Source organism: Rhinichthys klamathensis, unplaced genomic scaffold, assembly GCF_029890125.1.
Source record: "Rhinichthys klamathensis goyatoka isolate OS25496 unplaced genomic scaffold, OSU_Roscu_1.1 h1tg000069l_1, whole genome shotgun sequence".
NCBI lineage: Eukaryota > Metazoa > Chordata > Actinopteri > Cypriniformes > Leuciscidae > Rhinichthys > Rhinichthys klamathensis.
This window is the reverse complement of record NW_026606612.1, coordinates 1,976,099-1,994,680: the sequence shown is the minus strand read 5'-3', so window position 1 is coordinate 1,994,680 and position 18,582 is coordinate 1,976,099. Positions and strand designations below refer to the sequence as shown.

Below are 18,582 nucleotides of genomic sequence, written 5' to 3'. Positions count from 1 at the left end.
AATAATATGAGGTGGGAGGAAAAGCTATATTTCAGTGCTTCTGCAAGTGAGAGAATACAAATGCTTTGCAAGTGAACACTATTTTTTTTGTGAGCAAATGCAAAAGTTTGTTGGAGGAACGCAATACTTTTGCGAGAGAACCCAAACATTTTGTGAGCAAATTGAAATACCATTTTTCCTCCCATCTCATATTTTTGTCCTATCACCATGTCCCCCCATGTACTTTTGTGGTTTTGACTGTGTGTGTGCTTATAAAAGTCGTACATATGTTAGCCAGAAAACTTTTTTAATTATCTCCAAGGGCAGTACAGGTCAGAGTAAAAATAAACATGTTAATTCATGTATTTGGTTGCTTAGTTCAAGAACACAAAAGCATTGAAATATAATTGTTCCTCCCATCTATTTGTTTTAAGATCACCATATCCCTTTAGGGGTTCTGTACAAAAGTGAGTATCGTATAAGAGAAAACTCATTGTTGTGACCTTATGCCCTTAGTTAAGCTCAATTATATGCAAGTGAAGTCTACAGGTCATTGCAAAATAAAAGAATTTTTGCATCCTTAATACATCATCCAATTAACGACAGCCATGATATGATTATGCTGATTACTGAATAACTATAATAACAATAGACTCTAATGAATAACAAAATAAATATTTGAATTTTTCATTACAGGTGGGCCTATGTAGTAAATGTGTCTCCTATGTACAGTGGTCATTTATACAGTTAAATTTGTACACTAAAAGGATATGTGGTGGTATACTAAACAGTGCTCCCTTGTGGACCAACCTGTATGTGACAGCCTGTAGTGCCCTGCAATAACAGCTCGCCAACCACAGAGAGCGATCAGTCAACAGATTTGGACAATGAGACACCTTCAGGATGAGCAGATTACTGCCGGTAGCTTTCAACAAAGCCTCCAAACCCTCCTCAAGACAGCCACTAAACAAAAAAGAAAGAATCTATTAATACTTCAGTTCATGACTACAGTCACCAGACGTCCTAATAAAGTTAAGACAGTCCTGATTTTATTATCCTGGGGTGCCATTTGCCGCAATAATTATTATTATCTTTCATTTGACGGCTGTTAACAAATGTTTTATGAATGGTTTGTCTCGTATAGGATATTTTAACATCAAAAACAGTCTTCCTGCTTTACATTAGCTGATCAACTTATACTGCAAGACTTTCCATTGTCAATTACGCTCGTTTCTGTCAAGTGTCCTCAATCTGGCGACCCGCGTGAGCGGATGAGGAGCAAATGAAAATTCTGTCATTATTTACTCCCCCTCATGTCATTACAAACCCGCAAAACTTTAGTTCATCTTCAGAACACTAATGAAGATATTTGAATTAATTCTGAGAGATTTCTGTCCCTCCATTGCCAGTCTACACAACTACCACTTTGACGCTTCAAAAAGTTCATAAAGAGATCGTAAAACTAATCCATATAAACTGAGGGGTTTAGTCCAAATTTTCTGATGAGACACAATCGCTTTACATGATTTAAGCTTTTATTCAAATATTAACATTGATCAGCGAATATAAACAGAAGGTCTCTCAGATTTCATTCAAATATCTTTATTTGTGTTCCAAAGATGAACGAAAATCAGGTTAAGGGTTACGAAAGACGGGTTTGAAAGGACATGAGGGTGAGTAAATAATGACACTTATGACAGAATTTCCATTTTTTGGGTGAACTAACCCTTTCAATCCACCAAATATTCAAATTCGGACGATTTTCTTTCATGAGGTTTTCGACTGGCACTCTGGTTGAGGTGGTTTAGCAGAACAATTAACAGGCAGCTCATTCTGTTCCCTTCTCACGCTGGATCTCTGAACAAGCACTTCACAAGTGTCAGACTGTGTGAGCGAGTGAGTGTGTATCTGTTTGGTGTGAAAGAGTGATGAGAGGATCAGGGAAGAGTGCAGAAGGTAATAAAGAGGAGGTGTGGAGCTGTGGGAAGGCAGTAGCCACACAAACAGCAGGGTCAGTATGGTACAGTAAACAGCAGGCGCAGAGGGAGACCGTGTTACCGTGTGCTCTTCAGATATTCCTCCTTTGTTTCCTTTTTCCCCCTCTGCCGGGGTTTGAGGTTCTGGAGGATGAGGGAATGCGTCTGTGTGCACCACTGAGACACAGTGCACAAGAACTAAACAAACATAGTGAGAGACAAGAGTTAGAGAGCTTGGCCTTTTTCAGGACTTTCAGCAGTCACAAAATACGTGGGCAGCAGATCATTTATGCTACGCTGTTATACATCACATTCAAGGTGCACATCACATCGGCGTATACGACAGCGTGTTCCAGGTCCTGCCAATATCCAGCAACTTCGCACAGCCATTGAAGAGGAGTGGAACAACATTCCACAGGCCACAATCAACAACGTTTTTTTTTATACAGTAAAACTGCACATTTTAGAGTGGCCTTTTATTGTGGCTAGCCTAAGGCACACCTGTGCAATAATCATGCTGTCTAATCAGCATCTTGATATGCCACACCTGTGAGGTGGATGGATTATCTAGGCAAATGAGAAGTGCTCACTTACACAGATTTAGACAGATTTGTGAACAATATTTGAGAGAAATAGGCCTTTTATGTACATAGAAAAAGTCTTCGATTATGAAAAATGGGGGCAAAAACTAAAGTTTTGCGTTTTAATTTTGTTCAGTGTATATAAAGATGAATATTTTTAGCTAAATGTGTAAAAAAAACTATTTATAGATTTTCTATTAAATCTATAAAAAAAAATTCCCTGTGCCCCTAATATCTTTCTATACTATTAAATATTTTTTTAATATTCCTTTTACAAAAAAGCCAGTTCCTTAATGACATTCCTGAATTAACTTCACATGGAAACCCTTGCGTCAGCTAACTCTCAATCCTTTACTGAGCAATGGCCATCTATAGTTCTTTTCTTCCTTTAAAACTTTACTTTTTTAACTAAAATACAGCACAACCATATTATTATTTTTATTTAGTTAACAATTAGTTCAAAATGTACTGCTGTATTTTAGGAAGGACCCTTTTACTTTGAAGTTGTTAGTCTACTGATGGCTTAATCCAAAAGCATTTCTGCAAAATAGATTAAGTTATTTTAACAATAATGTCTTAAACATTTAAGACAGACTTACCATTAGCTCCAAGGTTATTATAAGTAATAATATAACATACATTTTTCACAAGAAGTTTAGGAATTAAATGCATGTTTTAATGCCATGTAATAGTGTTAGAGCATAATATACAGAAGAAGAAAAACAACATTGAAAAAGGGAAATCTAGACAGATTTCATTTCAACATTCACAGTGAAAATTAATTAATAGTTCATTCATTCATTAGCAGTTGATCAATTTGAATCCAATTCCATTATAATGCTGTAATGTTGTCAGAGCTGATTGGTTTGGCTCAAGGCTTAGATATCTTTATTGAAGAATTTTCTGAAATGGCCACAAAGAAAATAAATAAGAAATATATACTTTATATATTATATATTCAGGCTCCTAAAAAAAGTGGGCGGTCAGTGCCCAAATGTAACAGGAGCACTACTGTAAGCATGTTAGTGTGAATGGTGTTAAAAACCTTTGAGGAGATGCGAGCGTTCTCCAGCAGAACTCTGGTCCAAACCGCTGGGTGACGAGCCACAAACTTCCAATCCCGGCACACCTCGGCCGCCCGCAGGAGTGTCTTCGTATCCAGGTAGGTAAAGATACAGAAGAGAGCGGCACGCATCTTCAGCACCTCAGGACTGATCACCTCGTTGAATTTAGAGGGGCTTTTCTCATGGCGGCAATGCTTGTATCCCCCTTCAGAACGACCTGGTGACAGGAAGAATAAGAGATCAAGGAAGACTTGCTTGACAGCTGTAGTCACCATTCAGCTTCCCTGCATATAAAGAGCAGACATTTAGCAATTAGAAAATCACATGGTTTTCATAACACATAAGAATAGGAAAAATATATATATATTTTTTCATTTTGGGGTGAATTTAACTGGCTCCATGTATGTCCATATGGTGGCGCCACAGTCAAATAAAAAGGACAGTTATGAGCCTCTGTTCACTTGTCTCAATGCCTCCCACAGGTTCTGAACATCTTCCAAAATCATACCATCAGCAGGCCATTTCTATCTCACAGCTCCAGTTCGACAGACTCAGGTCTCCTGAGTCATCCACAATTTATTGAAAATCTAACGAGATTGAGATTGAAGAAACGGGTTTTGGCAGCTTTCGCCTACATGTTTAAGACACTCGGAATCTATAAAGCAAAAATCTGCCAGAAGTTCTGACTCAAAGAGGCTCTCAAATCTAATGGTGCTAACAGAATGGAGCTTGACCTTCTCCTGGCCGTGGCATGGGTTTGATGTGTACTGAATGCATACAGTTAAATACAAAGGCTAGCAATGGAGGATTCTCTTGGGATAAACTAACCATGACTGCTGGTCCAAAACCCAAACATCAACTAGCAGTAAGATGGGAAAAGATGACTCTGGATCAGTGGATGCAGGCAAGTTCATCCCACATTGTTTGCTGCAGAGAAAAATGTCTTGATTTCTGAAATTATTACAGTTTTTAATTTTTAATTAACAAAATGAATAACATAGAGTTAGTGGAATAAAGGGTACTACATTATATTAGTATTTAAAATGTGTTCATCTAAATGTGTAAAAAAGAAGAAGAAATAATCCATTAAATAATACAAATATAAAATAATAATTAAAGCTGCAAGCAGCATTTAGCGGTGTTCAAGCAGTTAAGGCCTTTAAGGCCGTTAAGCACAAAAGCATCAAAAGACATTAAGTTTTATTAAGCATACATTTAACCACTGACATAATAGATGGAAAACACCATTTAAAGCCAATACAGGCAATTTACCATAGGAAATATATAGTTTTAAAGCTTTTTAACAGTTATAGCGCCACCTATGGTCCAATCTCCATAAAACTTTGCATGCTTGTTAATGATGTTATGTCACATATGCTCATCAATTTTTGTCAAGTTCTGAGTTTTCATTTATGATTTATAGGCTTTTGAGTGTATTTTGACACGCCCCTTTTCTAAATGACCCTGTTACAGTGAACCAAAGGGCAAAGTTCAACTTTTTTTTGATAATTATTGATCTAGAGAGTCCAGAGAATTGTCCTAGACTGGTCTGGTTTTGATCGGGCGAAAAACCAGGGACTAGTTCGCAAAAGTAGGTTTTTAACATATTCGTGAATATTTAATGAACAATTTGATTGACAGCAATGATTCTAGAGGCAAAGTTGTTCACCATGAGGAGATCTATCAAATGATATGCATTTTGGGGGGATGTGTACAACACCACGTGATTACAGAGCCGTAAAACTCGTTAGCGCCAACTAGTGGGCGATTTCTTTCAAAACTCTTACAGACCTCTTAGGCCATGAGTCGAACATGCCCATCGAGTTTCGTTCCGATTGGCCTCTGTTAACCTCGTCTCAAATTCATTGGTCAATGGCGGCCATGTTTTTTGAGATACGTCAATGTCCTCATAGACATACATGGGGCCTTGGACCAAGACACTGCATACCAATTTTCAAGTCAATCGAACTAACGGTCAGTCCTTTATATGTTTTTTTCATGTTATAGCGCCACCTAGTGTTCGATCATCGCGATTTTTTTACTGTGACCTCAGATTGAACTCATGCACACGTGTACCAAGTTTGGTGAGCCTATCTAATTTACTTCTGGAGTTATAGCCATTTTAGAAAAATAGGCTCCTCCCACAACGTTATTTTTGCGCCCCCTAGCGACCGGAAATCGAAATTTCAACTTTTTTTCGATTATAATTTATGTTCAGACTCCACAGAACATTTGTGCACTGGTTTGGTTCCGATCGGGCAAAAAATCAGGGACTAGTTTGCAAAAGTCGTTTTTTGACAAAATTCAAAATGGCGGAAAATTTATCATGACGCAAATGAAATCGGAGATATACGTTTTTTAAGTCAGGAGTCCAGCTTTCCAATGATATAAGACACTTGAGTCTACGACTTACGGTCTAGGAGTTATGAGCAGTTTTGCGCAATTGGTTGCTATAGCGCCACCTATAGGCCAATCGGGCTCATAATTTGATAAGCTCTCCTCGATTTTTGTACTACCATCTGACAAAGTTTCAAGTCTCTAGCATTTACGGTTTGGGCTGCACGATGCGTTTTACGGCGGAAGAATAATAATAAAAATTAAAGCTGCAAGCAGCATTTAGCGGTGTTCAAGCAGTTAAGGCCTTTAACGCCGTTGAGCACAAAAGCATTAGAAGACATTAAGTTGTATGTAGCAAGCATTTAACCACTGAGATCATAGATAGAATAGACCATGTTTTAGCATGATTTACCATGATATACCCCATTTCAGTGTGATTTTTCATTATTTACAATGTTCCAGTATGATTTACCATGAATCTAGCATGATTTACCATAGTTTACCATGATATACCAAGTTCTAGTATGATTCACCATGATTTATCCTGTTCTAGCATGATTTACCACAATTGAACGTATTCTAGTATGATTTAATATGATTCTAGCATGATTTACCATGTTATAGGATGATTTACCATGATATACCACATTCTAGAATGATTTACCGCAGGATTGTAGCATGATTTGCCATGATACACCATGTAATAGTATTGTTTACAATGATTTACCATGTTTCTATCGTGATTTACCATGAGGCACCATATTGCTGCATTAATGTGAAGTGTCAATAAAAATGAAGTGATAAACTTTGACAAAATATGATTGTGTTATAATAGTTAACATGGAAAAACTGGTTTGCTTTAGTGCAGAATACTGGTGAAAATCAAGTGTGTCAAAATGAAAGTGAGCCAATAAGTGGTCTTCTACTGCCCTCTGCTGGTCACTCTACTTATTAATAAAGTGTTTTCACAAGTGCTTTTGCATTCATATGCAGACATGTGCTTACACACACACACACACACACATGGGATATGTTATTGTGAAAATCTCTTTTAATGGTGTATAAGCATGCATTTCACATATTTCTTTGTGATGTAATAATATAAAACTATATTAAAACTAATAAAAAAATAGCTTTAAGCGTTTGTTTGTTAGCCAATGCTGAAAGCTGATAAAAAAGATTAAAAATGTCGGTAACACTTTACAATAAGGTTCATTTATTAAACATTAGTTAATGTATTAATTAACATGAACTAACCATGAGCAATACATTTGTTACTGTTTTTGTTCATCTTTGTTAACACTAGAACGGCCACGACGGTCATTTTGACCGTTTTGAATTTTATATCTGCAATAACTTTGTTGAAAAAAAAAAAAAATCCTGCTGGTACCTGACTTTTCCTAAAAGTGTCTGTATTTTCATTTAAAATGTTTTTAATATAAATTACACATAAGGCAAACAAACAAATTAACATATTTACCTATTTCGGCCATAGACGGTCATATTGACCGCACTGAATTTTGCGGTATTCTTTTGTTACATTTCTCGCGGTTGACCTTTGTCTATTAGGAAATAATCAGAAGATTCAATTGCAAAATGACAGATATGTTTATTGAGAGCTGGTCAGATGCTGGGAGAGTTAAGGTGTGCAAATGTCCGGTATGAAGCCCTTGGCAGCACAGGGACACTGGAGTGAGTGCTGAACCAGGAGTGCTGAACACGGGATGACACACGGAAAACGGATACAGGCAGGGAACAAACACGCAGGAAAAATCCACAACGATCTGACAAAGGGCCTTTCTCAATCTGTGTTCTTGTCTGTACTTGTGTCCTTGTGTTCTTGTGAAACGTCATCTTTTGTGGCCCAAGTACTGTCCCAATACACAAGTTTGCATTTTGGCAAGAACAGTTAAAAATCCCGGATGTGTTCTTGACACGCCCATTTTACCGAGGATGCATCGGCTGGTAACTTGTGTGAACTTGACGGGAGAAATATCCCAGCATTCAATTCGGCATTCGAGGAAGGAGAGGCAGGTCAATACAGTATTTCGTTTTTCTACAATTACGTACACTATTTCATCACTAAATTCACTTCTGAGAACATTTGATGCGAGAAATCAACTGTGTAGATTTCAAATATTGGCATTTTACGAAAATGTATGGCTAATCGAAAATGTGCTCAAACGTTTTCGGAAGTGAGAATCTCCATAAGCGCCTGCGGGTGTAACGTTAGCTATCGAGCCAACCGGCCAGTTTGCTCACAGACTCGTTTTTCCCCACAGCCAAGAGACCATTGCAGCCTGGCTGTTATCGTCAATAATTCTCGTTATGTTTGGGTACTGCAGACGGCGTCTGTGCGGGGGTATTATTGCGCAATACCAGCAAGAACACATCGTCTCAAACTGTCAGCAGCGTTCTGTGTGCTCGTCACCTTGTGAGTTCATTCTTCCAAGAACAACTAGCAAGAGCGTTCTCCCCAAGAACACAAGTCTGTTCTTTGCATTCTTGGTTTTGAGAAACACCCTAGGCGAGAACAGTAACACTGAAAAGGGTCGAATCGCTGATCAGTTGCAGCTGGCGCCTTGATCAGAGCGCACGTGCTGATCAGCTGCATTGATCAGCGACCACGCACACACACACACAACAAGACGAGAAAGGAGACAGCGAATTCATAAACCGTGACATTGTCTCTCTCACTGTCAAAAGAATATCTATATAAGATACTTTTAGTTGTTATTATCTTGTTCTGAGTTATGTTGAAGGGATATGGAAATATAGCTCTGTTGTGAATAGGCCCTATGCGATAATTACGGGCTACTGATATTATTATTTATAAATGTATAATTAAACTTTTTTAAATGTACAGTTTGGTGTTGTTTTGTTTTTAAAAGATATCCTAACACAACAAATGCATTAATCTCTCAATTGGGTATTTATCATTAAAGATATAGAGTTTGCAATCTAACGGTCAAAATGACCGCTTGTGGCAGTTCTAGTAGTTATGGAATTCTGGCACTTCTAGTGTTAACGTTAGTTAATACAAATCCAGCTGTTCATTGTTAGTTCAGGCAAAGAACGTATATTGACAAGAAGTGAAAGCCAAAAGAACGTTCCATTGCAACACCAGCGCCCAGCAGCAGCCCTACGCGTCCGCCATTTTGGGGTGAAAGCGACTCGGCAGTCATATATTATACATATATTTAGTCCAGTGCAGAGGTCATTTTTAGGTTGAAATAATTAGGTGATTATTTTAATTCACAACAGTTAACGTTATATCCGTTAAAAAGAAGTTGCTACTAGGCTTTTCCCCCACAGAGACAGGGAAGTTCAAGGATTTAATTAATTATATTAATCTCTACATTAAGTGTGACAGGTAAGAAGAATAAAGTGATGTAAGTTCATAAAGTTATAACGTTAGACCGTTTCCCAGGAGGTACACATAACCTTACATACAAAAATAAGTCCAATGAAATAAACGAATTCAGCAAATAAATGTAATTGTACTAAAATGTAAATGTTGGACAATAAATATATAACAGCAATAGAATAGCTTTACACTACAGTAAACTGTTTTTTTGCAGTACTATTTTATATTAATTTTCTTCTTCAGAACCGGTGCCCAGTTAACCAATTCCCTGGAACCGTTAGTATGCCTGCTTAACGATTCCGCTTATCGGTTCCGCTCGTTGCAAATGTGTCATGACGTCACACACGCGCTGCGTTATTTTGATTCAGAACGCATCAAACATAACATCGAGGCAGAAGCGCTCGTTTGGTTATATTTCACGCGAAAAGACGACAATATATGAGGTGCCGTCTAGGGCTTAAATCAAACTTCATTCACGCACACATATATGAAACACTTGCATATACACGTATACTAAGTAGTCAAACATACATGTATACTGCTGAATGCTCAAACAAATACATATGAAATGCACAGCGACACACCTAAAGTCGCTCACGCATACATGCAAACTCTACACACACGAGATGCGCGAAACTCTCCAGGCACATACTCATATGAGACGCGCGCGCGCACACACAAACTCATATGAGACGCGCGCGCACACACAAACTCTGCACGCACATACTCATATGAGACGCGCGCGCGCACACACAAACTCTGCACGCACATACTCATATGAGACGCGCGCGCGCACACACAAACTCATATGAGACGCGCGCGCACACACAAACTCTCCACACACATACTCATATGAGACGCGAGCACACACACACTCAAACTCGCGCACATGCTCAATGAGAGTATGACGGCGCCTCATAACAATATGGTCACTTGCTGCAACACCTGTAAAATTTCCATTTCGTCAAAGGGGGGGGGGGGGGGGGGGACCTCCAATATGCAGAAACATTTGGCCACACATCATGAACAGACTTTAGTCCCATGAAACTTAAACTGGAATGTCACTGTTTCTGTCACTGCGACTTCACGAACGGGTGAACACGCGCACGCACACACACACACACATCACTTTTGAAGTAAAATTGAGGATGCAGTGCATGTAATGCATCGAGATATCAAATTGAACTGAATCGATGACATGATAATCGGAATCGAACCGAACCGTGAGACCATTGTAGGTTCACACCCCTAATACTCTGTGCTGTGTCAGCGAGTTAATGATAATTAACAAACAAAATAAGTTATAAGTTCAATAAGTTAATACAAACAAACAAATTTGTACTTATTCCCTCACCCAATGAGAATCGATAAGAGAATCGATAAGGAATCGAATCGATAAGCAATATCGATAATGGAATCGGAATCGTTAAATTCTTATCAATTCCCATCCCTAATCAAGTGTGTCAAAATGAAAGTGAGCCAATAAGTGGTCTTCTACTGCCCTCTGCTGGTCACACAAGTGCTTTTCCATTCATATGTAGACATATGCTTACACACACACACACGGGATATGTTATTGTGAAAATCTCTTTTAATGGTGTATAAGCATGCATTTAACATATTTCTTTGTGATGTAATAATATAAAACTATATTTAAAATAATAAAAAAATAGCTTTAAGCGTTTGTTTGTTAGCCAATGCTGAAAGCTGATAACAAAGATTAAAAATGTCGGTAACACTTTACAATAAGGTTCATTTATTAAACAGTAGTTAATGTATTAATTAACATGAACCATGAGCAATACATTTGTTACTGTTTTTGTTCATCTTTGTTAACATTAGTTAATACAAATCCAGCTGTTCATTGTTAGTTCAGGTTAGTTCACAGTGCATTAACTAATGTTAACAAGATTTTAATAAAGTATTTGTAAATGTTGAAATTAACATTAACAAAGATTAACAAGCTGAAGGAGTATTGTTCATTCTTAGTTAATGTTAACTACATTAGTTAACATTAACTAAGAATTCGTCGCGGGGGGCGTTCCCGAGCCCCGCGACGATAGATTTGGATCAAGAACCCCGAGAGAACCTTACCATCAAAATTTGAGCGTGCAGAGACTTTCTGTTTTCGAGTTATGAGTGAATTTGTACTTGGGGGGCGTGGCCCAACGTTATACTTTCGTTTTCAGCCTTCCTGTGACACAATTGTAAATAGTAATAAATAAAATAAATAAATGCAGTCCATAATACTCCAATAGATGAATTTGGACAAAATGTGATTGTAAATGTTAAAATAATGATTTAATAAAGTCTACATTTCAATTATATATAACAATATTAGGGAGTAGTATGATGAAATGACAGCAGGGGGCAGTAAAATACCACTTATTGGCTGTTATAGCCATCCAAAATCTTATAGCCATCCAATTTACACTATTATAGCCATTCAAATGAAGAAATTATACCTTTTCTGATAATTATTGATCTAGAGAGTCCAGATAATTGTACTGCACTGGTTTTAAACATTAAGATATGACAATTTTACAATCATAGATGGAAAAGGCCATTTACAGCCAATACAGGCAATTGACCATAGGAAATGCATGGTTTTAAAGCTTTTCAACAGTTATAGCGCCACCTATTGTCCGATCTCCATGAAACTTTGCATGCTTCTTCACCATGGTATGACACATATGCTCATCAATTTTTGTCAAGTTCTGAGTTTTTATTTATGATTTATAGGCTTTTGAGTGTATTTTGACACGCCCCTTTTCTAAATGACCCTATTATAGCCATACGAAAAATGCAAAAGTTCAACTTTTTTTCGATAATTATTGATCTAGAGAGTCCAGAGAATTGACCTAGACTGGTTTGGTTCCGATCGGGCGAAAAACCAGGGACTAGTTCGCAAAAGTAGGTTTTTAACATATTCGTGAATATTTAATGAACGATTTGATTGACAGCAATGGTTCTAGAGGCAAAGTTGTTTAGCATGAGGAGATCTATCAAATGATATGCATATTGTGGGGATGTGTGCAACACCACGTGATTACAGAGCCGTAAAACTCGTTAGCTCCAACTAGTGGCCGATTTCTTTCAAAACTCTTACAGACCTCTTGGGCCATGAGTCGAACATGCCCATCGAGTTTCGTTCCGATCGGCCTTCGTTAACCTCGTCTCATAGGTGCTCAAATTCATTGGCCAATGGCGGCCATGTTTTTTGAGTTACGCCAATTTCCTCATACACATACATGGGGCCTTGGACCAAGACACTGCATACCAATTTTCAAGTCAATCGGACTAACGGTCAGGTGGTCATAGCCCTTTTTATGTTTTTTTAATGTTATAGCGCCAACTAGTGTTCGATCGTCGCGATCTTTTTACTGTGACCTCAGACTGTCCTCATACACATGTCTCTTGAGTTTGATGAAGATATCTCATTTACTTTTCGAGTTATAGCCATTTTAGTAAAATAGGCTCCTCCCACAACGATCATTTTACTCCCCCTAGCGACCGTGAATCGAAAATTCAACTTTTTTTCAATAATTATTGATATTCAGACTCCAGAGAACATGTATGCATTTTTTTTATTTTGATCGGGCGAAAAACCAGGGACTAGTTCGCAAAATTAGGTTTTTGACAAAATTCAAAATGGCGGAAAAATTTGCATACCGGAAATGAAATCGGAGATATACGTTTTTTACTTCAGGCCTCCAGCTTTCCAATGATATAAGACACTTGAGTCTACGACTTACGGTTTAGGAGTTATGAGCAGTTTCGCGCAATTGATCGCTATAGCGCCACCTATGGGCCAATCGGGCTCATAATTTGATAACCTCTCCTCGATTTTTGTACTACCATCTGACAAAGTTTCAACTCTCCAGCACTTACGGTTTGGGCTGCACGATGCGTTTTACAGGAGAATAATAATAATAATAATAATAATAATAATAAAAATCAGTACAAATACAATAGGTTTTCAGCACTTCGTGCTTGAACACCTAATTAAAGCTGCAAGCAGCATTTAGCGGTGTTCAAGCAGTTAAGGCCTTTAAGGCCGTTAAACACATAAGCATTTAAGACATTAATTTTATTTAGCATACATTTAACCACTGACATAATAGATGGAAAACACCATTTACAGCCAATACAGGCAATTTACCATAGGAAATATATGGTTTTAAAGCTTTTTAACAGTTATAGCGCCACCTATGGTCCGATCTCCATGAAACTTTGCATGCTTCCTCACCATGGTATGACACATATGCTCATCAATTTTTGTGAAGTTCTGAGTTTTTATTTATGATTTATAGGCTTTTGAGTGTGTTTTGACACGCCCCTTTTTATAAATGATCCTGTTATAATAAACCAAATGGCAAATTTCAACTTTTTTTCAATAATTATTGATCTAGAGAGTCCAGAGAATTGTCCTACACTGGTCTGGTTCCGATCGGGCAAAAAACCAGGGACTAGTTCGCAAAAGTAGGTTTTTAACATATTCGTAAATATTTAATGAACGATTTGATTGACAGCAATGGTTCTAGAGGCAAAGTTGTTCACCATGAGGAGATCTATCAAATGATATGCATTTTGGGGGGATGTGTGCAACACCACGTGATTACAGAGCCGTAAAACTCGTTAGCGCCAACTAGTGGCCGATTTCTTTCAAAACTCTTACAGACCTCTTGGGCCATGAGATGAACATGCCCATCGAGTTTCGTTCCGATTGGCCTTCGTTAACCTTGTCTCATAGGTGCTTAAATTTCATTGGTCGATGGTGGCCATGTTTTTTGAGATACGCCAATATCCTTTTATACATACATGGTACCTTGGACCAAGACACTGCATACCAAATTTCGAGTCAATCGGACTAACGGTCAGGTGGCCACACCCCCTTTTATGTTTTTTTAATGTTATAGCGCCACCTAGTGTTTGATCGTCGCGATTTTTTTACTGTGACCTCAAATTGAGCTCTTACATAGCTGTACCGAGTTTGGTAAAAATATCTCATTTCGTTCACGAGTTATAGCCATTTTAGTAAAATAGGCTCCGCCTCCTGCGAACGTTTTGACGCCCCTTAGTGACAGTGAATCGAAATTTCAACTTTTTTTCAATAATTATTGATATTCAGACTCCAGAGAACATTTCTGCACTGGTTTGGTTCTGATCGGGCAAAAAACCTAGGACTAGTTCGCAAAAGTAGGTTTTGGATAAAACCGGAAATAGCGAAAAAATTTGCATACCGGAAATGAAATCCTTGAGGCCTTTTTTGTTCGGCTTGAGCCAAGGATTCCAATGATATAAGACACTTGAGGCTGGGACAAAGGGTTATTGAGATTTAAGGAAAATAGTACCATTTTTTTGTTTTTTGCGCTATAGCGCCACCTATGGGCCAATCGGGCTCATAATTTGATAACCTCTCCTCGATTTTTGTACTACCTACTGGCAAAGTTTCAGAGCTCCAGCATTTACGGTTTGGGCTGCACGATGCGTTTTAGGGGAAAATAATAATAATAATAATAAAAATCCTTACAATTACAATAGGTTTTCAGCACTTCGTGCTTGAACACCTAATAATAAAAATCAGTACAGATACAATAGGTTTTCAGCACTTCGTGCTTGAACACCTAATTAACAAACAGGTGTTTTTTAATGGCATTTAATCTCTAAACAAGTCTGCGCTTAAATGGTGGGATGGGAAAATATGACTTTATTAGGGGATGCAGGCAACTTCATCCCAATCCATATACAAATGCAACAATATTCTTTTTTTTAAAATAAGAACACAGCATAATTATAAATTATATAATTATAAATTATACTACTATTAAACATTTATTTGTATACAAATATTTTATAAAATGATCCATCAAATAATGAAAAATATATAAATGAATATAAAATATATTCTTTTAAAATACATTAATATCCGCATTTAAACTCTAAACGAGTCTGCACTTAAAGGTATAGTTCACCCAAAAATGAAAATTCTGTCATTATTTACTCACCCTCAAGTTGATCCAAACCAGTATGAGTTTTTTTTTCTTCTGTTGAACACAAAAAAAGATATTTTGAAGAATTTCGGAAACCAAACAGTCGATGGGCCCCATTGACTTCCATAGTATTTCTTCTCCATACCATCAACTGTTTGCTTACCCATATTCTTCAAAATAACTTATTTTGTGTTCAGCAGAAAAAAGAAACGTATACAAGTTTGGAACAACATGAGGGAGAGTAAATGACGACGGAATTTTCATTTTTGGGTGAACTATCCCTTTAAATATTGGAATGGGAAAAGATTATTGTTTTTTATCAATTGATGCAGGCAACTTGATCCCACATCGTTTGCTCCAGAGAAAAATGTTCTGAAATTATAACACATTTTTAAATGTTTATTAACTGTTCTTATTAATAAAAAAATGAAACAAATGGCACAATAATAACTATTTTTAAATAAAAAATATGTACTGAACTGACATCCAAATGTGTAAAAAATATTTTATAAAAGAATATAAAAATAATACCAATTATATAAAATAATGATTTATTTTTTTAATTAATTACATTCATTTCCTTATTTAAACATAAAACAAGTGTGTACTTAAACAAATTCACAGAATACATCCCTTGAACTCTCAGTTAGAACTTCCAAATACTTTTTCAGGTTGGCGCTGACATTTTTTGCCATGGATGGCATATGATGTGGTTCAAATATAGGATTTCATGTTGGCTTCAGTCACGATAAAATATCTTCTTACTTGTATATAATTATAATTAACTCCCTTAAAATGATCATTATGATGTGAGCAGGCCTACTGGTGCCCCCTACAGATTGATAATTACATTTCTGCCACAGCTGAACAAAGTAGAGGTGACACGATCGACATGCTGCTTAATAACCATAGTATGCATCTTTGAAGAAATCATCTAGCTAGTCACGACTGTTTTCCTGTCACAAATTAGTCATTCAACCACATCACGCAGGTGGTGGTGTAATAACCTCTTTTAATTAATCCGTTTGAGATTGAATAATGTTAAGATTTTTTTGCTATAAATTACAGACATGGCATCTGAGGACTAATTCTCATTTTTCTTAGTTATTTTGCCTTATTTCCAGAATCAATGCTAGGCTCATTCTTACGTAACTAGAGCACGTACTCAAAACGGTGCTTTAAATCTCTTGACAAACTAAGAGACGTAAATTACATTTGAATCAAATAGTAATAAAAGATATAGATTGTACTAAATGTCAGCTTGCTTATTTTGCTCAAGATAAGGATTTATTAAGCCCACATAAAAACAAGAAACTATGCTTCTTATGGAAGTAAAATAATCCCAAATGTTTTTGAAACAAAAAGCCTGTTGAATTGTACTACTTGAAAAAAATATGCATTGCATTAACCCTGCTTGTATTTTAATGCATTGTATTTTTAGGGCTTGTATTTTTATAGGCTGAAATTTAGCATGGTTGAATATTTAAGCTGTGAATATTTCAAATCAAAACATTTCAAACACATTTTCATTAGTAAAATTTCAATAATCCATATTCACCTTTCATATTTCATTTCCCAAATATTCAAACTGATTAAAAATACAACCTATAATATTCAACAGGCGGTTTTCGGTCCATTTTATTTCGCTTTGCAAATTCGCTTCCACAAATTCAGTGGTTCAAATTCGACAGTAAATTCAACGTTGACATCCAGGAGCTGCAGGAAAAGCAGTAGATTACCGAGCATAATCTCCATCTGCTGTTAGTCGACCACACCAGCAGGGGGTGCAAGCGCGTGTTGTTGACGAAGACCAGAGCAACAGTTAGCGCAAGCCATTCATTCATAAAAACTCAGCATGCATTATGTTTTTTGTGACGATTATCTGGGTCAGTATATATGCGGAAAAGATGATAAAGGCACAAAAGCTGTTTTTATGTTTCATTCATTGTTACTTTCCCTGTGTAGCCTTATGTTATCAGCCTTTTCTACAGTGAACGGGATTATAATCTGTTTCCCTCAATACATCATCATACTCAAAGATTCCCCGAATTCCGTCAGGACAAAGCGCTTAACGTAGCTTAATGGACTACAGTGATATAAAAGACCAAACTCGCACCTTATTTGGAAAGTATGTATTGTACATGTACTGCATTAGATTAAACTGGGAAGTAGCACTTTCATTTTGTTGTTCTATATTGTTAGTTTAACTAGTCGCTTTGGATAAAAGTGCCAGCTAAAAGACTAAATGTAAAATTGGGTTGACATTCGCACATTTAGGGACCGTCTCTAAACTAACAAGTCCTATAGGCCTAAACGTTTCTAACTTCAATAGCAAACTTCAATCTATTTGAATAAATTGCGCATTATGCCTGAGCCTGACACCTACATGAACACTTTACAGTTGGTTTTATGACTGTAAGTCGTTCTTTTCAAATGGTATTTAAGTTAGAAACGTGTATACCAATTTCGAATGTAACTTTAGAGACGGTCCCTAAATGTGCGAATGTCCTATGTCAAACCAAATTTATGCCAGTATATCACTGGGAAACGCTCAGCATTAAACTTTGCTCGTTAAATTCATATTCTGAGTCCATCTGCTAGCCTGCGAGTTTGGTCTTTTATGTCCATTAAGCTACGTTAAGCGTTTTATATGTCCAGCAGGGGAATCCTGACATATTGAGGGAAACCAAACCCTAGTACTGCATGCAGCACATCGCTGCAATATAAGGTTAAGGCAACTAAACAACCAAGAGAAATATGTCAAATGTAACACTGGATCTGTACATCCGCATCGGGGGAATAACATTATCGTTCATGGTAGAGAAAGATGCATGTAGGCTACACAGGAAAAGTAATCGTGAACACACTGAATTTCACATAAAACAGACGTCATAATAATCACAAATACACTTACATTTTTGTAAATAAGTTTTTATGAATGAATGGCTTGCACTAACTGTTGCTCTGGTCATCGTCAACAACACGCGCTTGCACCCCCTGCTGGTGTGGTCGACTAACAGCAGATGGAGATTATGCTCGGTAATCTACTACTTTTCCTGCAGCTCCTGGATGTCAATGTTGAATTTACTGTCGAATTTGAACCACTGAATTTGTGGAAGCGAATTTGCAAAGCGAAATAAAATGGACCGAAAACCGCCTGTTGAATATTATAGGTTGTATTTTTAATCAGTTTGAATATTTGGGATATGAAATATGAAAGGTGAATATGGATTATTGAAATTTTACTAATGAAAATGTGTTTGAAATGATTTGATTTGAAATATT

At 37.0% G+C, this 18,582-nt stretch overlaps 1 protein-coding gene across 1 annotated transcript in view; it reads right to left on the bottom strand.

Annotated features, from left to right (window-relative positions):
* Nucleotides 1-18,582, bottom strand: part of fbxo41 (F-box protein 41) — a 66,423-nt gene that overhangs the window by 10,285 nt on the left and 37,556 nt on the right. The window contains exons 6-8 of the mRNA XM_056250505.1: nucleotides 3,582-3,817; nucleotides 2,038-2,153; nucleotides 790-942 (exon numbers count right to left, since the gene is read on the bottom strand). Of these exons, the coding sequence (XP_056106480.1) occupies nucleotides 790-942; nucleotides 2,038-2,153; nucleotides 3,582-3,817 (505 nt within the window). The remainder of the gene's footprint in view (nucleotides 1-789; nucleotides 943-2,037; nucleotides 2,154-3,581; nucleotides 3,818-18,582) is intronic.